General features: G+C 45.0%; 1 protein-coding gene across 1 annotated transcript in view; it reads left to right on the top strand.

Moving 5' to 3' along the window:
* The window catches only part of LOC146190684 (KICSTOR subunit 2-like), a 31,656-nt gene extending 8,466 nt beyond the window's left edge, over positions 1 to 23,190 (top strand). The window contains exons 7-10 of the mRNA XM_084601067.1: positions 4,151 to 4,245; positions 16,057 to 16,219; positions 21,537 to 21,635; positions 22,993 to 23,190. Coding sequence (XP_084457193.1) covers positions 4,151 to 4,245; positions 16,057 to 16,219; positions 21,537 to 21,635; positions 22,993 to 23,166 — 531 coding nt within the window. The 3' untranslated portion in view covers positions 23,167 to 23,190. The remainder of the gene's footprint in view (positions 1 to 4,150; positions 4,246 to 16,056; positions 16,220 to 21,536; positions 21,636 to 22,992) is intronic.
* The last annotated feature ends 1,971 nt before the right edge of the window (positions 23,191 to 25,161 follow it).

Raw genomic sequence — 25,161 nt, 5'->3', positions numbered from 1 at the left:
CTCAAAGCCAATGTCACTTTGGGAGTTTAGACCCCATATACCATAGTGCCACTGTTTTCAGATAGCAAGAGCAGTGATTCACAAAAACGAGATTGTCGTCACCCAAGCCTGTCGTCGACCAAGGTTGCTCTGGGACATGCAAGAGTGAGTCAGCACTTTGCTGGAAGTTTTTGGGGTTGACTTGACAGTTTGAGATTACTTGGTGAAGTTTTGATCATTTCGACCACAACATAAAATTCCAGAATTAAATGGCCTGGTGACCTTCTTCAAAGATTAGGAGGTAAGGCACTTTCTTCTGCCATTCGTTCTGCTAGGGCACAGCACAAGCGGGGTTGTTGGAAATTATCGGCAATTACTCACTTTCAAAAATATTGCTGATGAGAAATATTTACAGTCGAACCATATTATGTTGAACTTTGCCAGATGGAATTATCCTTCATATTGTCGAACAAAATCTGCGCACTGTAAAGCTATAGCATTAATGTATAGGAAAAACGATATGGCTCATCATACAAAAATTAGCCATCACAGCCGCTAGGTCAAACTTCGGACACCACTGGTTGAAGAAGCTGGCTTTTCCTCAACACATCTCCGGAGGGTAGGTTAATCACAGGAGTGTCGATAGCTGATGGAAGAGCCGCTGTCCGAGTTACGGTGGCTGGCGACACTCAAAGTGGCTGCGCTTCCAAGGAGCATCGACAGTGGATGGAAGAGCCGACACTACTCATGGACTTCCCTGTATGACAAGTGATAATGTGTATTTTTTGTTACTTAGGCAGCAGCTGCGTAACCAGCTAACCACAATGCAGTCAAACCCACATATTTAACCCGCAAAAGAAAAGAAATGCCTGCAAGTTCAATATAACACGTAATTCGATATAAAAGTTGAAGTAAATATAACAACAAACAAAGCACATTGAGGTAGAAAAAAAAAATTGAAGGTTTCAACGCTGCTGAACCGAATGTGAAGCGAAAGCTTTGGCTGCAGACGACCGAGCGTTGCATCAAACTCAACCAGTGTTCTGTTGAACCCATCAAACTTCACCAACACTCTAGGCAGAGTACCCGGGCTCGTACCCGACCGTCGGCGGCTGCGTTTCGATGGAGGCAAAACGGAGAGGCGTCCATGTGCTGTGCGAAGTCTGTGCACGTTAAAGATCTCCAGATGGTCAAAATTACTCCGTAGCCCTCCACTATGGTAGGGTGGCTAGAAGGTGAGGTGTGATGAAAGCGGCGTGCTTTTTATAGAGAGGGGTGGCCCTCTTAGCGTGACAGCCTCTGGGGCCAAATGGAGTGCTGCAGCCTGGAGCGCCATCAGCATTCCGGAGGAGACTTGAACGCGGCCATGGAACGCCACACGACAGGAGCAGTGGTGTACCGTCCAAACACACTTGCCGGAAAAGGTGTAGCAGATACTGCATCTTTCCTTTCCTGTAAACCAATTATAATTATATGTAGCACTGCAACCAACGCCGATACGAGAAAACGATGAGAAGCAAATGATAGGAGAGGAAGGGTAGGCTTTCGCCATTCTCCTCTTAAGGGACACCGCTGAGGAGTCGGCAGTGGCCTCGGCGCGCCAGCAGTGCACCGTATGATGTCATTCCCTCCTGGCGCATGCGCAGCTGGTGTGGTGGCGGAGGTATACCTTTGAGTCACCCGCGCAGCGGAGGAGTCGGCGGCAGCTCCAGCATGGCTCTCCAGCTGTGCTTTGTGTGACGTCACTCTTACCTCGCGCATGCGCATTTGGGGCTCTCCGGGGCTTCGCGAAATCACTCAGCCCTAGCGTAGTGTTGCTTTTGCAACAAAATATGTCTATTGTAGCCACTTATTATACACAGTTTACTAGGTCAAATAGCCATGAAAGTTTTCTGATTTTTCATTTTCATTGCTTTGGAAAAGATTTTTGAATGTTGCCAAAGGACTCCTAACAACTGCTGAGACCGCAGCCTTCCGTCGACATGCAGTAGTGATGAACCATACTGAATATCGAATTTTGCTAATCATGCAACTTTATTTAGAAGTAAAAGCAAATGCAACATGTTCATTTCTGTTAGGCTGCATAGCCAGCAAGACTCCGCAGATTCTCCTAGAGTTGCTTGTCACTTTCATCAGTAAAGTAAAAAACTTCGGCAGGACAAAGGGGTACTAACAGTTGGGAAGTTTAATCTTGGAAAGTTTTCTGCTATTGCCACAAGTAACATGCACTCTAATTCAGCCAGTCCATCTGTGTTATGCGATACCTTAATCACTTGCTCTTTGGTTCATGTGTTTCAAAGAGTTTGGGTATTACAGAATATTCTTGCACCACAGGCTGCATTAGTTAAGGAGGTTAACTGCAGCTTCTAAGCAGACTGGGCATGTTGCCGGGTGAGCACACAGTCTGTCTGAACCCAATCAGATGTGCCATATACTGAAACAACCTCAACAAGGTAGATTCTCATAGTGGTGCTGGAGACAGTGGGACAGAAAATGGAAAATCTTGTGAAACCAGGCATCATTCAACCTGTCGAAATACCTGTGGACCGATGTATCAGGACTGTTCCTGTGTTATGGTGCTGGGAGGAGCATGATGGTGCATTGACTCTGCCTGCCAAAATTGATCCCTTCCACGAACAAGATTTCCTCTCCTGCCAACAGGCATTCACGTCTTTAGGCGAGGTTGCAGTCTTTTCCAGATATGAAGACAAATTGGGCTTTCACCATTAAGACAAGCGTTCACTTGTTTTATTTGGTTAATGAGTCCGACAGTAGTTGGCCACATTAATGAAATTCTTGTTCTCACTTGTTCTAAGTGGAACATATAATTAAAACCTGATGAAGCGATGAAATGATTTTCTTCAGCATTCTTCCTAAACTGCTCAAAACACATTAGCACAATGTGGAAGAGGAGACCTTTCCTGGATACGGCATAGTTGTAAGGGTAACTATCTTGAGTCTAAGCAGGTTTGGCGGTGAAGGCTGTTTGACCTAAAACTTCTTCCCCGAACATTTCACCCCAAATAAAGCTTCAACCCACTGGAAAACTGGTGGGCACACGGTGACACTAGGAATTGACCCTGGTGATTGACCCTGGGGATTGACCCCGGCACCACTCGCATGCGAGTTGGATGCTCGAACCATCAGGCCACCACTGTAGTCACTGCACTGCAGAAAACCATCTATGGCATATGCCGAATAACGGAAATTGTGAATCAACTAGCCATGTTACTGCTACATGGACAAGAAAGAAAGGACAAAGAACTTCTTTTTAAGATGCTTAAAAGACAACGTTGAAAGACCCGCTGCAGTAGTAGCCTTTTGGAGTATCCAGCAACTGCCTAGCCACTTACTACGAGCGCAGGTTTTTCGAAAGCATGCCCCTTTTGTCAAGAGATAGCCAAAATTTATGGAGCCACAGTGCTGTGGTAAATTGTGTTTTAGAAATTGTGAGAACTTTTATGGTCATTGTTAACGGCCAACTGCAAGTGTTTAACTGCAACCAGCCACCTATAATAGTATAATAATAGTAAATAATAATAAATAACTATAATAGTAAAAGAATGTTTATTATCAGAAATTCGTAAACGAGGTTATGAGTTAACATCACTGACCTTTTTTCTGATGTCCACCTAACACTGGTAATTACGGTGCTGCAGAAGCTCTCTTCACATCTCGGGTAGCCTATTTTTCAAAATTACCGGGACAGTGAGATGCAACAACCAGCGCCACAACTGCAGCAGCTATACACAAATAGGACGGCGGTGACAGTCGTGGATAATGGTAATAACGTTTATCAGTGCTGTATTATGCAGCATCACGTTTCATAACGAAATGTGGACTTCACAATCTAGTTCTTGTGATTCAGTACTGTCATGTCTTTAGCGTTTGGCAGCTGTTATCATGTTTTTATCATAACATGCAATTAAACTATATGTGATCAGTGAACAGCTCACAACATTAGTATATTTAACGGACTTAGCAGCCTTAACATAGCGTTGTGGTTATCATGTACGTGGCAAAGAAAGCAGGAATTAGCAGTAAAGCTCTGCATATCTATGTCATAATGGTTGTCAGTATTCTTGGTTCCCCGATAGCTTTTTCTTATAATTTTTTATGTTGCTGTTATAGCTGTTTTAACTAACTGCCTGACAAATTTTCCTTTTTGCAGTTCACACTGTACTTCTACAAGATCTTGAGCAGGCAAACATCGCATCAGGAAATGAAGAATTTCGGTTCCAAGATGACCATTGACTATTGCCAGAGGTGAGACAATGGTTTGAATTCCTCTGAGACAGATGAGACAGACTGTCTACTAATAATTGCATGATGTAAATGTTTTACATACGAGCCCATCAAGCTTTACTCAGGCCTACTAAACTCCCTTGCATATTTATTGTAAACATTCATTTACAGTGGGGGAATGGGCTTATGTTACCATTTTTTATTTCACAAATTACTGTGTGGGTGAATATGTCATCTGCCATTTTTGTCCAGATACATACCAGAGCAGCCAACAACCACTTACCCCAAAGGACAGCATATGGGACCATCTTTTCCTCTCTTTTTTTTTTTTCTGATCAGTGTGAAATAATAATATCATGGAGCTAGTTGATTGGAAAGTAGCAGAAAAAACTATCGCATGCCGCCAGTAGAATCTGAACCACGGCTGTCACTGTGGACGAGGGTGGTGCTGGTGAACACTCTCATGGATAGGTTACATGCAAGATGAATACCTAAGAAAGTGGAAGGTTGAACAGCCATCACCTTATCTAATTTGGTAGAGCACTGGATGCAAAATGCAGAGGTTATGGGCTAGAATCCCACTGATGGCACATGTTTGTTTTATCTCCTGCTTTCTAATCAGTTATCTCTGTTATTACAATGTTATTTCACAATCATCAGCCCTGTCCCAAAAGAACACATCATCTGTGCTCTCCTTGACATCAGTGCCTGTTGGCTCCGTTCATACATATCTGCGCAAAAATGGCAAACGACATGCTCACCCACTCAGTAATTTGTGAGGGTTTGAATACACTGCTCTCTCTGACAGTTTTTCTGCCAGCTCAGTTTGTCTACAGTTTGTTGCCTCTCTCTCCTTCACTTTTGAAACTAGCCATATTGAAAGAGCTGGAGCACTGTTTTCACAATCCTTGTAACAGTGACGCTTTTTATGATTAAAAAAAAAACTCATCTTGCTGCAGCCTTTGATTAGAAAATTGCTGCTCTGACCTACAATGTGAGTGCTGCTGGTACATTTACTTTGCAACATAAGGTGCTGGTACCAGTGACGTTCAAGACTACCAGCTTAAAAAAAACCTACAGTCACAGGTGAACCCGACTTGTGCCTTGCTCACTTCACCCAGTTTCAACAACTAGTTTATGTATTTCTGTGGTACAGAAGATAAATTGCTGGACTTCGGTATATGGCTGGTTTTCCTAAATAAGGTAACGCTCATATGCATCATTAGATGAGACTTTTGGGATCCATGAGTTCTTGCTGTTCTGCTTCCACTTGAAACTGTTGATGAAAATATTTCTGCTTGTTGGGCACGTGTTAACGATGAGGTACCTTTTCTTCCATGTAACTTGTGTGAAAGTAGCTGCCCAGTGGTCACCACGCAGTCGTTGCAAGAATCGTGGGGAAGTGAGCAGTATTTTGCTGTTGAGGGTGTCATTGTAGTCCATCTAGGATGTTTTTAAACAGCCACCATGTAATCCACTCGTAATGCTGCAGGGCACATCGTTCATTCAGCTTGTAATCGCCATAAAATTCACCATGATGTGAGAGTGGCATGAATACATATTGAGATTGCTGCCGAGACTGCTTAGCATGCCTGTAGCCACCCTGTAGGTCCCATCGCTCCCTCCTTGATCTCAGCAGCGACCTGGTGTTTATGACACGGTGTTCCGCCTCAAGGCAGACCACAAAGCTGATGACTTGGCCAATGTCATACAGTCATCGCAGCTGTAATGGTGAAAAAAACAGCAAAAAGGGGTGCATTGTGCCACCAGGAGTACAAGGGCAAACAACACAGCCACAATTTCATTCACGCCCTGCCGTGGTGGCGCAGAGGTTAAGGCGCTCGACTACTGTTCCCAAGGATGCGGGATCGAATCCCGGCCTCGGCGGCCGCTTTTCGATGGGGGCGAAAAGCAAGGCACCTGTGTGCGGTGCGATGTCAGTGTACGTTCAAGAACCCCAGGTGGTCGAAATTTTCGGAGCCCTCCTCTCTAACGTCTCTCATAGCCTGAGTCGCTTTGGGATGTTAAACTCAACGAACCGAACCAAACCAAACCAAACAAGTTCATTCACGATTTCACAGCACACTTTTCTTGCTTCCTCTTCGAGTGCAACATGCAGTCTTTGGTGGCAAGCTTATGCGTGACATTACTATCCACAATTTCATTCACGCCCCGCCGTGGTGGCGCAGAGGTTAAGGCGCTCGACTACTGTTCCCAAGGATGCGGGATCAAATCCCGGCTACGGCGGCCGCTTTTCGATGGGGGCGAAAAGCAAGGCACCTGTGTGCGGTGCGATGTCAGTGTACGTTCAAGAACCCCAGGTGGTCGAAATTTTCGGAGCCCTCCTCTCTAACGTCTCTCATAGCCTGAGTCGCTTTGGGACGTTAAACTCAACGAACCGAACCAAACCAAACCAAACAAGTTCATTCACGATTTCACAGCACACTTTTCTTGCTTCCTCTTCGAGTGCAACATGCAGTCTTTGGTGGCAAGCTTATGCGTGACATTACTATAACCACCACCGGATCATGGAATCCTGTAGGAGAGCGGCTAAAAGCAGTTTCTTTCCACTAGGGCTTCATTTATCAATTTGACATAGGGCTGGTTTTGAACCTGGTTTCCATTTCAAGGTCTACCGTTCCTGGCATGACCACCTTGTGAATTAAGTCCCTACATTCTCTACCTACATTCTCTCTCATTGGTGGCGTAATTTGGGTTTTCTGCCTGCACAAAAAAGGCACATTTTGTCTCCGTTTTTCTAGTTGCAGATGTGTACAGATTGCAAAGCATAGCATAGGAAAGCATCTTAAGGCTTTTTTTTTTGTGCAGTTTTGCTACCGTATGGTTGGCAGATAGGATTTACAGTCGAGCCAACTTATAACGGCCACAGTTATAGCAAACGCTTGATTATTACAAATGAGGGTGCAGATAACGTCAAAATATCTATTATTGCAATGGCACTGCATCTTCGATATAATGAATAACCACGGCCACACAATTCGGTTAGAAAGAACGTGAAGGTGTCATAAACTTCACCCCACTGTCGAAAAATTTGCCCTTACCACACGCGCGATGACCTCCTTAAGTTCCTCCATTCTCCAGCCCACCTCTCCATCTCCAGAAAAGAAAGTCAGGTGACCTGAAAAGCAATCAACACGGAGCACTGGACCGTGCACTGACGCGCACTTCGGTATTGTCACGTCGCATGGCTAGCTGGCCCAGCTGGTCATGTGGCATGCATCGATTCCCCAATCAGGTCTCTGCCTTGTGTGCTGCTATCATCAGGGGTCTACTACTGTACTACTAGCAGAAACCTCAGCGGTGATGCAGGCATAGCGAAATCAGGGGGTAGATGAGCCATAAGTGAAATGCTGGAAGATATATATAGTGGCAGCACAGCAACCATAGTTCTGCATAAAAAAAGTAACGAAATTTCCATAAAGAAAGGTGTTAGGCAAGGAGACACGATCTCCCTAATACTATTCACAGCTTGCTTAGAGGAAGTATTTAGGGACTTGGAATGGGAGCAGTTAGGGATAAGGGTAGATGGAGATTACCTTAGTAATCTGCGATTTGCTGATGACATTGCCTTGCTGAGTAACTCAGGAGATGAACTGCAAAGAATGATTAGTGACCTAGACAGGAAAAGTAGAAAGGTAGGCTTGAAAATCAATATGCAGAAGGCTAAGGTAATGTTCAGCAGCCTGGGGAAGAAACAGCAGTTTACGTTAGGTAGCGAAGCACTGGAAATTGGGAACAACCCAGAGGGCTATGGAACGAAAAATGGTAGGGGTAACATTAACAGATAGGAAGCGTGCAGAGTGGGTCAGAGAATTAACTCAAGTTACCGACATTCTAGCGGAAATTAAGAAGAAGAAATGGATATGAGCAGGACATGTAGTGCGAAGAGAGGATAACCGATGGTCGCTTAGGGTAACATACTGGATACCAAGGGAAGGAAAGCGTAGCAGGGGGCGGCAGAAAGTTAGATGGGCGGATGAGGTTAAAAAGTTTGCTGGGGTCAAGTGGATGCAGCTATCACAGAACCGGGTTAATTGGAGAAATATGGGAGAGGCCATTGCCTGTAGTAGGCATAGTCAGGCTGATGATGATGATGAATTGAGAGACCAGTACCAACGCCCCACTTCGGAAATTTGTTTGTGTTACATTGTGTCCCTGAAACAGTTTGTTGGCAGCAAGGGCCTTGGAGAGGAGCACATGGCCGCCCTGGACAAGTTAGAAAGTGCTGTAATAGAGTGTGCTTTGAAAAAGCACACGTGGATAGTAGCTGACGCGGAACTGGCCGTACCTGATTACTGCTTGGAGCCACTTCGGGGGTGCGGACAATGACGCTGAGAAAGCAGAACCATGCATTGATGAAGCCATAGCACGTGAAATGCGAGCAACCGAAGGCGAAGACTCCAACGAAGACATCGAGGATGCTGTCTTGCCGCTAGTTGCTGTGAGCGCTTCAACAGCGGTTAGTTACATCGTGTCCCTGAAACAGTTTGTTGGCAGCAAGGGCCTTGGAGAGGAGCACATGGCCGCCCTGGACAAGTTACAAAATGCCGTAATAGAGTGTGCTTTGAAAAAGCACACGCGGATAGCAGAAGATTAGTGCTGCAGCACTTCTAGCCGCATTCTCGCAAAAACCCGATATCTGAAGCCGATTTGACCTTTGACCCTTCCGAGAGCCTTCAGGGGTTCACAGAAACAAATACTGTTTCCGTGGACAAACAGATACTGTGCCTTACTGTGCCTTTTCTTTCCTGTACAGTCCAGCCCACTTATAACGAACTTGATCGTCACGCGGCATTTGTTCGTTGTATCCAAAGTTCGTAGTAAGTGGACCACCTATAATACGGGCAAAAAGAGCAAGCGAGACGTAAGTTAACTTTATTTTTGAAAAAAGTTCGTGATGCATGTGCTTCTTCAAAGCTGATCGCATCACTGCCGTTTCTAATTTTTCCAGCGCGGTAATATGTTCACCGCCAAGGCCTCTGCTGCACACGAGTTCCTTAAGCGGCGCGATGTAACCAATCGCGGTTGAAGCGTTCACAGCAACCGGCGGTAGAGCAGCATCCTCGTCATCGTCCTCGTTGGTCTCTGGGCAGTCAGGAAGGGCTCGCACTGCACGCACAATAGCTTTGTCAGTGCATGGCTCCGCAATGTCGCCGTCGTCATCAGCAGAAACGAAATTGTCCCAGGCAACGTCGGGTCCGGCCAGCTGCGTGTCAACGACGCGTTGCCACAAGTCCTCGTGCGACCGGCCTTCCGGTGGGTGATCTATGGCGTCCTCGGTGCCTGGGCCCATAAAACCCGCCTTGCGGAAGCAATTTGCTATGCACTCCGCGGTGAGTTCCATCCACGCCGCTTTCAACATCTCCACGGCGGCAAGCAAGCTGATGCGAACTGGCATCAGCTTCTGGAAAACAGATCTGGGAAAGGCACGGATGCGGCAACGATGTCAACGCAGTGCCATCGCACAGAAAGAATCGACGGCGCAATGCCCTCAGCGCGGGGTGGCAACGGAGCAACGAATGGAGAACCGGTTTGAGCCGGTAGAGCAGGTGCCTGACTTTCCGGATTGGCTGACGCAGATCACGTGGATGCATCACAGCGACGCGGGTGGTGCCACTTTCTCTTTCGTCACCGCGCGCGCGCGCGCTTTTTCGTTTTCATTTTTCAACGCACACTTTTTCTTTTTTTACTTTATTTTACCCACAAAGGAGCGCCAGGGGACGCTTTGTGCGCTCTGTGTTCGGGTCGTGTCAGGGGAACACAAAGTGCATGAAATTCCCCTGCTGCGGGTTCGCAGTCGAGCGAAACCGCGCCAAACACCGCCGGCTCAGTCAACTACGGGGGCCCGACAGCTTCGCATTCGCTCTAACCGAGTGTTGAGGCCACAACAGTTCGTTGTATGTGAGACACTGTGCCATTGCCCCAATATATATTTTGACGGTAGCACCGCCCTCGTTCATACTAAGCGAGCGTTCATTATATCTGATGCTGTTATAAGTGGGCTGGACTGTAAACCAATAACAGAATGCCGGTGAACTTTGATGCCTTCAACGGAATGCTGGTTGTGTTCAAAAGAGGGCGCGTGATGTACTGTGTGCAGCAGCAGCAATGCTCAGGCTTTTGCATTTCTTCACTGCAGATTCTGTGGTGCTTTTGGGACCTTTAGTGCATTAGCACTACTAGCCACATTAAAAACCCAATGTCTGAGGCCAATTTGACCTTTGATCTTTCCGAGGGACAAGTGACGGGAGGAGGAGGAGGAGGAGCATAGCTCCGTCACACAGAGAATCTGCACATGTTTGCGGTCTGGTGCAGAGAGGAGAGGAAAGGCTGCGATGAGTGCTGAGGGAGAAAAAAGGCGATGGGGGAACACTCAATGTGTGCGAAACCGGTTCAGAAGTGAAGCGAAAAGGTTTCTGCTCCAAAGATGTGGTGCGGGGGCAGAGGTTGACTAATTTCTATGATGGCTCTGCTTCTCGGCTTAGCATGGAGGGTAACCAGGAGCCGTCCTGGTTTCTTGACGAATTGTATCATCGTGTGTGATGAAGGGAACGAAAGCCACAAGACAACAGCGGGAGTAGGAATCAACAGAGGTCGATGTCATTGCTAAGAGACAGAAACATGTGGACACACAGAAGCAGTATATACAGAAAAAAGTCAGCAAGAAACCTATAAGAATGGCAATAGAATAGTTGTAGAGACCTTTTATTTCAAAATTATATTCTTGTGGAGGACGTTAAGGCCACATCAAACTTTATTGACCACGAAATTGTGTTTGCCAAACTGTAGTACAAAGTGCGATTTGTATCTAATGTCATCGCTAATAAAAGCATTACTTTAAGAAGATTGTATCTGTGATGCAGGTCTGGAAGCATGGCTGCTTGATTAACACAGAAAAATATTATTTAATAATTGAGACATAGCAAGCACAATCGTGTCAAAACGCCCTGCTGCTGCACGATATTCCATGATAATAGAGTTAAACCGTCTGTATTTTTAAAAATAAACGCTGTATTTTATTAGTATTATCAAAGTCCGCTTACTACAAACTTGGGATATAACGAACACAATCAGAGTGACCGTCAGGTTCGTTAGAAGTGGGTTCTACTGGTCTTAACTAGCTACATTCATGATTCACATTCATTTGACGATACATGAAAGACTTTATATTTGCGTTCTATCTCTATACTTTTCATACGTCAGCCACTGCTGCCATGCTTGCTTGGTATGATGATGGTTGCAGCCCAGGGCAAAGCATTTCGAGGCTATGCTTTTTGGCACAGATTTGGTGCTAGTATGCTGCTTTTGGCCTGTATGAACGTGGTGCAATTAGCTGTTTGGCCTTGAGTGGAGAAGAATGGTAGATACCCATCTTGGCATGATCTCGCCCTTTTAGATTTAGTGCGCGGTGCAGGCGCAGTCCATGTCTTTGTGCAATAATTATGATACAGTCACAAATGAAATGATAAGGAAATGTCAAATTATTTTTTTAGGACACAGTAGGCAGTGATTTTTGCCTCAACACTGCATTTGGCACCATCAATGGGAATCGCGTTCTCAACAAGCAACATCATCTCGATGAAATCCAACCCACTTCCCTGTATTTCGATGCAGTATTGTCGCAACGCATCGGTAGCAGAAAGGGCTCCTTGCAACGCCGAGAGAGAATGATTGTCTTCCGGTGGTGGCTTGTCGGTGGGACCGGCACCAGATGCCAACATATCTGCAAGAATTTCAGAGTCCAGTGTGTTCGCTGTCGCAGCAACGTCACCTCCAACTGTCAAAAAGTCCTCGAAGGCAGCTTTTTCTGGCAGAGCGTCCAGAGTATCGGCAAGCTCTTCCCAAAGCTTGGCAATCTCGCGGTTGTCTTGCACCAAACTCGCAGCTTCAGCACCCTTCCTGGCATAATCCAGCATGGTGGAAACAGTTGTGGATTGTATCTCTAGTCACATCTTGCCAGGTGTGGTTGATCATTTCAATTGTGGCTAGCAAATTTATCTTCAGCTGGTCATTCACCCACAATTTCACCAACAGGTGCTCACTGATGCGCTTGCGGTAGCCTTGCTTGAATGCCCATATGATTCCTTGATCAAGGGGCTGCAAAACTGCTGTGGCATTCGGTGGCAAGAGGCAGAGCTTCTTGTTTCTGAGCGAGACACCACAATGGTGCGCGGAGCAGTTGTCGAGGTGAAGCCAAATCTTGCGTCCGCTCGTTGAAAGTTTCTGATCACAAACATGCAGCCAAACCTCAAATAATGTCCTGGTCATCCAGGCCTTTGAATTCGACATGTATGTCACTGGCAGCGAAGTGCACCCTCGCAGGCACATCGGAGACTTGAACTTGCCACTGACAAGCGGTTGCAACTTTGTGGACCCGACCATGTTCGTCGTGAGAAGTGACTTGGGCCCTATTAATTTTGCCTATGTGGCACCTCTCATTTTCGAACTCCAATGTCCTACTGGGCAGTAGTTGCCAAAACAAGGCAGTCTCATCCGCATTAAAAAATGTTGAATGGCATCCACTTCTCGATACCTTCTGCATCCACGGCATGGCTGTCACCTGCAACCACTTTTCCGGTAATAGGGTAGTTAGTGGTCCTTAAATCTTTGTAGCCAACCACAAACAGTTGTAAACCCCTCGACGTTCAGGATGCAGTTGAAATCTTTTGCCTTCTGTTTCAGCGTGAGGCCGGAGACTGGCAAATTTTGTGTGTGGACTTTCAGAATTACTTTTACAGGGCTTTCTCTACTTTGTCATAAGCTGGTTTGCAGAGGCGACAGCCGTCAGCTTTTGGGCAGTCCTGCGCATTGTCTCTGATGGCGGGCTGGTTTTTCAGGATGGGGATCAATGTGCACTGAGAATTTTGAAATGCGCTGCAACATCTGACTTTTTTTCGCCACGCTCGACACGGCGAATTATCTCAAGCTTGTCGGAAAGCGGCAGAGCGTGCCGCTGCTTCGTTGTCATCTTGCAGAAACGTCTACAACGTACCTACGACCGGAGCCGTATGAGCAACACAGCAGCACACTAGAGCGGCATGCAAAATCGCAAACGCAAAGAACGCATGAAGGATGTGGCATGGAAAATGCTGCCTTCTCTTTCTCCCATTATTCGAGATGCGATAGGTCCGAAGCTGTTCGCACATACTTGATCATGTGGTAGGCAGCTGCCAAATGGGAATGTGGCAGAGCAGCTGGCAGGAGGTGCAGAATTTAAAGCCGCTCCCGGTCCTGTTTTGGCAGGCCTGTACATTTTCTTTCGTTTTTCTTACAATTGCAACAAAGGTTCATGGAAGCACTGGCAGGTAGCGCGGCAGCCCAGAGGCTGCCCGTAGCCGGCCCACAAAGGCATTGGCGGGCATTTGGTGGCGGATGGCGCGCGCTCACAGTTTGATATATCCGCTGTTTAATTCGTTATAAAAAATACGTTTTACACGCATAATATCAGCAGAACTTCAAGCGCTTGCTATATGGCATAATTTGCTATATGGCATAATTTGCTTTCTCCTGGTTCGTTATATTCGTATTCGATTGTACATAGCTGGTTCCTGGCGTCTCTATGCTGCCTGTAAACTGGAAGAAGGCCATTTTGCCAGATTGTTTAGGCATGAAAGGTGTCAGATTTCGTATACGTTAGAGTTGTCAGCTTGCCCAGCATGCTTGACTATGTACTACTTTATCACACCGCGCCGATATGGCACCTCATTATGGCAGGTTTGACGACACCATCTCCTCTCTGGCTGAGCTTTACAAAGCACCTACAAACGCGGTTGCTGCAAATCACATATTTCCACAGCCAGTTGCATGCTGTTGGCAATACAGCAGATGGTTACTTTACTGCCCTTTTCGTAGTCTTGCTGGAGACTGTAGACTTAGTAGCCTGACAAATGACATGATTCGGAATGACAGATGGTGAAGAAAAACTGTTGTCATTGGTGCCTATCCAACATGTCAGTAATAATTCTTATCACGGCATGGCCTGATAGGAAAGCTTCGCAACAGCTCTCATACTGCCCCCTACCTTTTGAGCTGCCCACCGTGCCTTATGTACTGCACCGGGATGACAGAATTGTTGTTCCCAGAAGTTTGAGATGGGGGGGCCACTTTGTGGATGTCGCATGTGAATCGTATCCTGGAATCAACCACGCAAGAAGCAGGCTGGTTGGTGCCACCTATGCTGTTTTATAACTAACCACCTATGCTGCTTTATAGCCAGCTACCAGTGCTTCACAAGCAGTCCAACAAAAGCACTCCAAAGCATTTTCCAGATTAAATTGAGCAAAATAAAGTCAATTCTGAACTTTATGTAGGTCACTGGAATGGAGCCATGCATCGCGATGTTGCAATCAGTGACATAATTGCCAGGCACTTTCCATTGCGTCTGCCAAAGTAATTTTACTCACTTGTGTTGTAATTTTAGCGCTTGTGTTGTGTTGTTGTCTTCTCTGCTCTGCTCGTCTATTTCATGCTCGTTTACCGTACCTACCAACTAGCCCAACTTCTCGCATTAACGTAACTTCAGTCGCCAACAAGGGCCTTAGCCCGTAAACAAGCCAGAGTTCCTGCATTTAAAATTTTTTGATAAGTGAATTACAAAGTTCTTTTCAATCTTTATGAAGAGCTGTGTCGAGAAGGTGCTGGCAAAACATTTTTCTCTACCATCCCCCTCTCTGTGCTACACCACTTCGGACGTCCCAGTGCAGTTCCTTTTTGCTGCTGGCGAGTATGTGCAAGTCTGGACGCTGACTGCGTCAGGAAAATAGTCGGTCAACCCACTTTTAGGAGAGTATAAAAGAGTTGTAGAATTACTGAACTTTATTCACACATAATGAATGATGAACAAAGCAGGAGGGGCAATTTCATAAACAGAAATTTGAATTTGTAGTGCGATACACACGCACATAGGCATGAGGAAGAAAGGCGAATGAAGAGAGTGGTTAATTTTCAGTCCTATGTCTTGTGCTCACCATCTGAATTTCATATGCAATACAATACTGAGCACATAGCTCCACATGTTGATTCAGAGCCATGGCCATTCACTTGCCTTTTTATGAAAGATGTAGTTCAGGAATAATTCTACAAACGTCTATAAATGTATGCAGACAAACTAACAGAGCCGTTTTGTTAATATTCGTTAAGCTTTTCAGAGTAATGCAACCATAATAGGGCCAGAAACACCTAAGGCAAGAGACACTTGCAGCAAGTGGTGCTTTCACGTCAACGGGAGGTTTTCCTTAAATGGTGAATTGCCAAACGGCTACAGGTAGCATTTAGTGCGCCTTTAGATGTAAATTTGACTTCATTCAACTCGCTACATATATATATATATATATATATATTTGTGTGTGAATATTTATGGTTTGGTTTGTGGAGTTTAACGTCTGAAAGCAACTCAGGCTATGAGAGACGTTGTAGTGGAGGACTCCAGAAATTTCGACCCCCTGGGGTTCTTTAACGTGCACATCGCACAGCACATGGGCGCCTTGCTTTTCGCCGCCATCGAAAAGCTGCTGCCGAGGCCGGGATTCAATCCTGCGTCCTTGGGAACAGTAGTCAAGTGCCGTAACCACTGCGCCACCCCGGTGGGGATATAGATATATATGTATATTTATATTTAGATCAAACAAGCACAGCACCTCTTGGTTTTTTGTTTGCCTCTAAACCTCTCCTTCGTACTGTTCCGAAATGACCGCTATTCTACCTGAACAAATTTGTATATTTGTGTCTAAATCAGATATGATGGTAAATTGAACCTGTTGTCTCCTACATGCCTCTTTTTTTTTTTTTGTTCTCCTCTTGTGTTCACTTCAGGATAGCGAGCCTATACAAAAGGTCAGATGCACTCTGCGTTCAACTGTTGTTTGAAGCACTGGGCATTGAAGGCTACTACGAGCACGGCTATCGTCACCCGGATCATTTTGTCGAAGCTCCCAAGGGCATCGACTCCTATCCTGTCATCTACTCTTATCCCCCTGTAAGTTGATCCACTAACACTAACAAAGGTGCATTACACTGTGCAAGTTATTGTCGCTTTTGAAAGTTTTTGTCTCAAGGATATTTGGCTGGAGACTATGCAGTGTGATATAAAACTGAGCAAAACTACACAAGCAGGCTCTGCTACGAGCTTCTGCTTTGAATGTGGGAGACAGTCATGAGCTTTATGAAAGGGAACTCTCAAGTGCATGGCGGATAGCCTTGTCCAGAACAAGCGGCGAAGTGCGGCGGCATTGGAAATGGAGTGGCGAGAGCAGGCAGCTAAAGAAAGGTGCTGCATCGTGCTGCCGTCAACTGCTATCACTGCTTGCTTGGTGCAAAATTGGGACAATAGCTAATCGCGATGAAAGAAAATATTTTCTTTTTTCTTTCTTTTTTTATGCTCAGCTATAAAAAAAGAAGCAAAGAGTAATGATTCACATTTTGTTGTAGCCCCTTAAATACAGCTTTACAATTCGGGTTCATTCATTATCAGGCACACTGGCCATGCTTGAAAGAGAGGTGAGCTAAATTTGGTTTAGTACTAAAGAAGCTGGGGCGCTCTGCATGCCACACTGTTATGAGACAGCTGCTAGCATATCAATGAAATGGACGTCTTAGAGCATGCAAGCGATGAAAGTTGAAACAGATAAAACCACTCAACACTTTGTCGTATTCGTTGCCTCTCATGTTCACTTCTGTGTTTGTTTTCTTGTTGGCAGTCGTGAAATCAACATGCTTCCTTTCATCATGATCACCCGTTGTCCCGATTTTGCGCCAAGCGAGCGGTGATATCGGCCCTTCCATTCGACAGTTTCTTGACAATGCCCCCCTGCGTCACTAGGCAAATAGAAGAGAGAAGAAAAAGGGATGGCAGGTGTTCTCATTGGTCTCGGGCTGGATTATCATATTTACTTGAGTCGAAGTCGACACCTGAAAGTTGAAGGCCACCGAAGAAACAAAATACCTCTCTTGAATGTAAGCCAACTGAAAAATGACAAGATTAAAAACGACAACAGCTGTGAACGGCAAAGGCATTTGTTTGTGAACAGCCTCTCTCCTGCTCCTCGAGGACTTCCAAGCACTATTTGTATACAATTCTCAGGCTACTAGGTGACACTGCAAGACACAACTCCGTGACCCTTAAAATTCCTGCTTTGTAAATTTGCAGCCGTCCTAAAAAGTACTTTCTTTGGCTACAGCTAAGAGTAATTAGTTAGTGGCTGCAGTGCAGTCTTCTTTCTGATAGAGGTTTGGGAAGTGCCATCTGCACGCCTTTGTTGAAGTATATATATGTGGTTTGTGCGGTTTAACGTCCCAAAGCGACTCAGGCTATGAGAGACGCCGTAGTGGAGGACTCCGGAAATTTCGACCACCTGGGGTTCTTTAACGTGCACTGACATTGCACAGTACACGGGCGCAATGCTTTTCGCCTCCATCGAAAAACGGCCGCCGAGGCTGGGATTCGATCCCGCGTCCTTGGGAACAGTAGTCGAGCGCCGTAACCACTGCGCCACCCCGGCGGGGTGTGTGTATATATATATATATATATATATATATATACATTTACATATACATATATATGTTCTTTTTTTTTTTGTTTTAATAGGCTGTTATTTTTTATGTATTTATAATTGTATGTATAAATCCTTGGGTCTAAGTTGACTTAGGAGCTTGTATTATATGTTCTCTAAAAAAACTGTTGGCTTAGATTCAAATAAGTGTGGTAGTCACCGTACGCATGAGGAAGGAGGAAAGGAGACCAAAAGGAGTAAACAGACAAATGGGAATTAAAAGCCCTCAGAAATAGTATAGCCCTTTTGCAGAATGGTGCCTGCTGAATTGTTAAGCAGAGATAAAATACACTTACACAAATGCAAATGCATAAATACAAATGACTGATGTGAACAGTCTTCGTGCAGGAAATAAAATTTAATATGATGAGCATTGTTTCGATTTGATGAAATCAGTTCCAAAGGTACCAGTGGAAGCTGAATGCTTAAAACAAAGTTTCGGGAAATTGCTGATAGTGGTGGAGAAGGCTCAAAAGGAGAAGGAAAGGTGGGGATTTTAGCCATGAAGGCATCCGGGTTTGCTACCCTGACCGTAGGGTAATGGCTTAGGAGGATTAGGTTTAAAGGAGAAAATAAAGCAAAGGCATGCAGCATACAGTAGCGAACTCTTAGCCTGTCATGAAGGCCCAACGCACTCTAGAAATGCAGTGGTGCCTGGCAGGCCTTCAGCACCGTAGCCACTGTGCAATAGGGCTCCCAAACTCAAGTTTCGAGATGCGACAGCAGTGCCACAGCGGCACGAGGCAAAATTGCCGGGAGCCGGCCGGCAGCAGAGTCGGGGAGTGCAGCAGACGCGGCAACATGTTGAATAGTGCCGAAACGTGCGTCACTCCTAATAATATTTACTAACTGTTCACAATGGCATCTATCCCTTTGTCCTCGCGAAAAGCAGGACACCATTACTGTTGTGTTGCGCACTGTCGCAACAATCTACGCAACAAAAAGAACCGAGATCCGCCGATGAGATTTTATCGCTTTCCGGGCAAGTGGTATGAGAAGCAGAGGTGCGAAGCAGGGATAGCTGAGGCCCGCAGGATCAAGTAAGCGTCTCCCTTGCTGCAGTGTCAGTTTAATTCGTATCGCGTAGCAGTACTAGCAATCGCAGTCATGCATCTGAGATCGATTCGAAGGCTGGCTTTCTTAAACATTGCTTGTGCTACCTAAAACCGACTCGGTCTCATTGCTTTTCACACATTAGAAGGCAGCGTGCTTTGCCGTCAATGGGAAGTGAATTTGACAGTGCCGCATGCAATTAGCAGGGTGGAACTTTTGCTAATCTGCTTTGACCCATTCCGAATTAGCAGCATAAAAACGGGGAGCACAGATTGACAAGCAGCACGCTTCTGGCGCTTGTGTAGCATCGCTTCTCGTGTTTTTCGCTGTGCTTTCTAACTCGCTAAGACACTTGGCGACAGCTTTTGGGTGTAGTTAGCGAGCGTAACATCACTGGATTGTTGGATTTGCCTGATAAATTCACTGACGAAATTACCGTTCCTACGTAAACTACTACAACATTCGCACTGCGAGGATTTGAAAATTCTTAATTTAGCATTAAGCGCAGTTAATCTGTATTTCACAGTTTAAAAATAAATTTCACTAAACGTACGTCTAGACAAGCACGCAGTGTACACATGCGGACAAAAATAGAGCGGAGTCTTCACACCTGCGCGGCGTGTTCATGCGTAACCTTTATTAGGAATCCACTCTGGGAGACAATATAGGCGATGTTGCAGCGTGTGCACGCGTTAGCTAGAATGTCTCAGTGAGCTGAACCATGCTTGTATGCTCATGCGCCAGATGTAAACACATGTAATGAAGTTCGAAACCACATGCGCAGGAAACGGGCAGTTAGGCGATTAATCCCTATGTCAAGCATGCAAAAACTGAGGCAGCATCGTGAGGAGAAACACGTTTCCGCTGGCAATACGGATCTGTTTAAAGTGTCAGAAATGCTGACAAATTGTGTGCCCATTGTAGGTGATGTCGCACACCTGCCGCTATACTTCGCTTCCTGAGAAACATTGCTGCTTTCTACGACTTGTTCCATACTGTGCACGTTAGAAAGCAGTCTTTCTCCTTTCCTAAGATTTGCGCACCGAAAATGTCCTTCAAAGTTGCTTATATTTAAAACCGCACTTTAGCCGGTACATAGCGAAACGAGGTGCATCTGCCGCCCGCCTCCCACGTTATGAAATTGCCACCGAAGAGGGTGCTGATCGCTTGCTCTTGGAGCGCCGCCTGGCCCAGGTTTGGATTCCTATAATCGTCATCTCTTATAACGGATGGTGTCAAAGTAATTATAAGGCAGTAACAAGGATTGCGGAACGATGCTTTGCTCTATATTAAAGGTACAGTGTCCACTTTCGTTCTTTCTTTTGAAGAGGGGATTTATTGGTCAGGTACTACGGGTAATGCTGGCAGTGCTTCGAATGCAGCAGAACAGAACAACCAGCCACAAGCAACAGCTTCAGCTGGAGATGTGCGTGCTGGCAGTGATGGAGATGGAGTGCGACAGTGCCGAGTATGCCTCATCGTTTTCCTTACAATAGCTCTGGCATGAAGAAGTCACCATCGTGTCGACTCACGGGGCAGAGACGGCAAGGGGGTTGTTGTAAGGCTTGAGGTGGCTAACGGGGACAACCTCGCGGCCATGGAAAGGGGTGCAGAACTAGGGGTGACTGGCTCGATGAGGTAGTGGACGAGGGACGTGCATTCCACGATGCAGTAAAGACCGTAGTACTTGGTAGCAAATTTACTTTTGGCAGGAACCCATAGCCAAATGAAGCTTTCGGCGAGGAATGTCAAAGAAGGCTTGTCACTTTTCGCTATTGTGCTGGTCTTTGCGATAGCCTTGCTTGTCGCAGGTAAAAATGCTAGCTAGCTGATGGCATTCCTTGGCCTTGTGTTCAATTTCTGGTAAATCGCACATATAATTGCACACAATCCAGCGATGGCGAGTCAACTGTGGCGAGTGCCACAGCGCTGAGTATTGTCTTCCCTATATCTTTTGTTTGGACCATTTTAGATTCATCAGGAGGGCACAGCCATCTTTACCTGTCTGAACATTAGTATGCTGCTTATTATGCACTGTTGCACTCTGTCTATGCAAGCAGCACTAGGGTTTTGCAGGTGTGAATGAATTTCTAGAATGCATTAGGTTTGCCTAGCCACATTGAGCAGATGGGCAATTTCTGTATTAGCAGCCCAGTGCTTTCAGGTTGTTTGTACCCTTTTCCTGAAGCTGAAGTTGCCTATTACTAACGTGCACTTGAAGCAGGTGACCATGTTAAAGCTTTTGGAATTTTATCTGTGCTGAGAGAAGAGCTCACAAGCTTATATACTAACTTAACAGTTTAAGTTGTATCCACAAGTACAAATTGAATTACGGGGTAATATACATGTGTTAGGCTTGCCAATATGTGCTTAGATGTGTCTAGTGGTCTGGACACTTCAACGAAAAGATTGTGTTTCGTTAAAAAAAAATTTTTCAAGTTCATGTATGTTCACGTTCTACTGCCTGAAGCCGACAGACATAGGAGGGGAGAGCTCATTAAGGTATTTATATATATGAAAGAAGCAGTTTTTGATACCCTGAATACTGAAACAAAGCATTCGTGTTTCAGTCATTGCAATATCTCTTTGGCATTCCTTGGATTCAAAGGCTGCTTTGTTTTGACCACTACTGTGTACGATTATCACAGGTCCTTTATATGTAAATGAGTTGTTTCGCTTTTTTCTCTGCAGACTTATCAGGACAAGCAGCACAGACCTAACATAATCATGATCATCACAAAAAAGTCTGATGATCTCAATTCTGAAGGAATTGTGTACTTCTATGATTCAGTGAGTAGTAACTTTCTGTCATCTCTGACATCATTTGCAAGTTTTAAGAACTTGCTTTGACTTTCAGTCTATCTTATGGGATAAATTCTTCTTGCACCTGTACGATAGTAGGGTGCACTGGTTTTAAAATCATTTCTGAAAGGAATGTGCTAGTAGCTGCTTGTTAACCTCCTGTGGCAATTCATCCTTACTAATGCCTTGCATGTAATTGCAAAGAAAGAACACAAAACCAAGGTTTGGTCTCTCTTCAAGATCAATCAGTTTGTGATCACGGTGCACGGAAATGTTGAGCGGTGCCCAGCGCACGCAGTCTTTCCTCGACACCATGAGAGTGAAAAGCTGAAAGAAAATTGAGTGATAGTATATAGTTTAGAGGTGCTGAATCCTTCGCAAATTTGCTTTAGACCAACACTGAACTGAATTGCACAGGATTTGTGGGACAGAGGTGAGCAACTAAAGAAAAATAGCTTGCTCTATTCTGGACACTGTGACTGGTTTAGTTTGTGTATGTGGAAAGAAAGGTACTAATTAACTTTTTACTTATTGCACTTGGGTGGTTAGTCCCAGTGGGGAGTTTGAAGCTGTGAAGAGCACAATGTCATATCAGTTTTCGAAAAGGTGCTAATTAACTTTATTGCACTTGGCGGTTAGTCCCACTGGGGAGTTTGAAGCCGTGAACAGCACGATGTCATATCAGTTTTCGAAAGATAGGTACGAATGAGCTTTATTGCGTTCAGAAAGTAAAAGAGGGTAATAGTGCAGCGAGAAGAGAAATAGTGAAGGGAAGAAATGGCCGAATGTTCACAGCACAATGCACCATGAAGCTCAAGGCAGCAGTGGAAAAGAAGTGGAGGCACAGCGTGTGAAGTTTTGCCACGCTTGACTTTTGCGCACATATCTAATCTGTTACATCTAAAATGACAGAAGCAGTGGATGGTGGCTCCATGTTCATGCAAGGCTTTGGTTTTCACATGAAATTAAACTCAGTTGTATTCGTAGCCACATTGCATACGTGCTAAATAGGTACTTCCACAAAAGTAAAGAAAAAATGTGATAGCTGAAAAACAAAAGGCAATGAGACGGATAAAAGAAGGATGGAAGGTAGTTTAAAGTATTTTTTTTTATATACAAAGCAACAAGATGAGTTCGATGAGTAGCGCTTTAATTACCAGACAGCATCTTCAGGGGCATGTCATGACCAACAGATGATATGCACATACATGCCTACATACATATTGGCAAAGACCCTGATATATAGGGAAGATTTTTGCTGCTTTGAATGACTTTGCTATAGAGGAATCCTACTGACATCATCTAGTGTGTAACATTGCGGCTTTCACTTCTCATGTTTTGGTAGAGAATGGAGAAAAGCTATTTCTTGATCAAACTGGATCCACGAGTGACAATGGTGGCCATCTATGGGACACGGAAGTCTGAGCGGGATACATACATAGTGTCATACATGCAAGACCTCGCATCCCACGTTCGTGGGAACAAGGCATTTGGTATGTTGAAGCCTGGGAACAAATAGTGTTATTAAATTGTTTTTTGCATAGTGAATCTCTTGGTTTCACTCATTCTAGTACTGTTTTCATGCTTTTGTACTAGAGGTTGGCAAATTATTTTTCCAGCGCAGGAACTCAGACTCTGAGGCTCCCAAGGACATTTGGTGCCCTTGAGGGAATATGAATAAGGTCGGCCACGTTAACTGCACACATTTGGTTGCCATTTGTGTTAACAGGCATGTGCACCGTTAAATGTGGTGAGGCTTGTCGCTAAGTCTAGACAGTGCACTGCTGCTTTGTGAAAGCCACCTATAGGGATCCAAAGGCCAACCAAGTGACTTGTATTTTTTCCAGTAAGCACTCAAAGACTTTGCCATCTGCTACTTGGGGCGCTATAAATGTCAACTACGAACTGCATGTTTGGCTGTTAATATTCCTCGTATAGGTGCTCTCGATGCAGCCAAATTTGCTGATGCACATCATGTTTGGGTTCAGCAAATTTCAACAAAAGTTGAGCAAAAGATCGTGCAGATGGCATGAAAAAGCAGTGTGGGATTTTGCAGAAGCAGATAAACTGCTTCTGCGAAATCAGTTTATCTGAATTTTTTAACGCTGTAGAGTTAATACCCCATGTCGGAAAAAATTAGCTGTGGTTTAGCTTGTGGTTAAACATGGAGTTATGTGAGAGCTATCTCCTTGGCTACACTTAGGTTCGGCTTGAAAGTAAAGAGATGGCTTTTGTACATAATAGTTTACTCTATGGCTTCAGCTTTATTTATGCCATAGGGGGCACTTTTGACCACTAAAGTGAGATGAGGCCAAAGCCTCTATCTCACGGTGGTCCAAAGCCCTCCACTACGGTATCTCTTTTCTCTGTTTTCAGTCCCACATTCGCGATGACGCGATAGCTTAAGCTACCAGCCAGCATCTAAAGCCTTGTTTAACCGAGCCGTATGAACGGTCCTGCGTGCTGTAGGGGTAATGAGAATACAAGGTTTTGGAAGGCTGATTGTGATATCACCGTCCCATATGAAAAGAGAGGTCCGAGTTGGCAGCTCCTGCCAAACGTGTCCAGCTAGTACTCGGCCATGTCAGCTGCCAGCTACTGCTTCCCACGACTTCTCCTTTCTTCACTCTTGGGACAGGCACCAGACAGGCACGGTGAAATAGTGAGAATGTGGCTAATGTTGCTCTCGCTACAAAAATTCTCCGTCAGTGTTGACTGTTTGAAGCCTCACAGCCTCGAATAAATATCAGTTTAGCATGGGTATACTTGTGGTAGTTGTATTTAGCAGTTGTTCAGCTGAGTTTTGCTTCGTTTAGCTTTGTTATTCCACATCTTGCCACGTTTAGCAATGCACTGAACGAGTGCTTTAGGGTTATAATAATATGAAGGGAGTCTAATTAAGGTCTCTATTGCAACTCTGTCAGAGGAGATAGACAATTAAGTTTATGGTGTCCAAAGCGCAGCATGACAGACTCTCCACTTAGCACATGAAGAAATTGGCTACTGAGATGGCACAGTGGCCTAACGTAGTGGCCAGCAAAGTGGATCTCTTGTGAAAGTTCGAAACCCACTGCTGGTGAGTTTTTTTTTTTTTTTTCAAGTGGTTGCTCGATGCAGGCTTCAGAGCCACCCGACGAAATCCAATAAGGTAAGTAGCAAAAGGTTCTGCATTTAATAGTCACGAGCATGCCTCTGGTAGTTGCAAGGTGTTTGAAGCCCGTTTGAAGCCTCGGCCTCAAAATATTGCGATCTTTGGAAAGAGGTAGTTGGCAGGTGAAATGACCGGGCATTTATTTGTCAAGGGTGCTACAGCATAAGAGATTCAGGAATGAGTGTTAATGTTTTTGTCATTTCTTATTTAGGGGATAATATAATCATATAGCATGCTGTACAAAAAATTCAGACAATCAGTGAGGTGCATGCGACATATACACAAGAGAAATGCTTTTTTTAGCATGCTTAATGATTGCGTTATTTCCTATGTAAAAAAAGTTAGATAAATTATTTCTTGTTT

Source organism: Amblyomma maculatum, chromosome 4, assembly GCF_055883805.1.
Source record: "Amblyomma maculatum isolate TAMU_Amacu chromosome 4, ASM5588380v1, whole genome shotgun sequence".
Classification (NCBI taxonomy): Eukaryota; Metazoa; Arthropoda; class Arachnida; order Ixodida; family Ixodidae; genus Amblyomma; species Amblyomma maculatum.
Note: the sequence above shows the minus strand (reverse complement) of the source record. Positions and strands in the feature narration are given on the sequence as shown.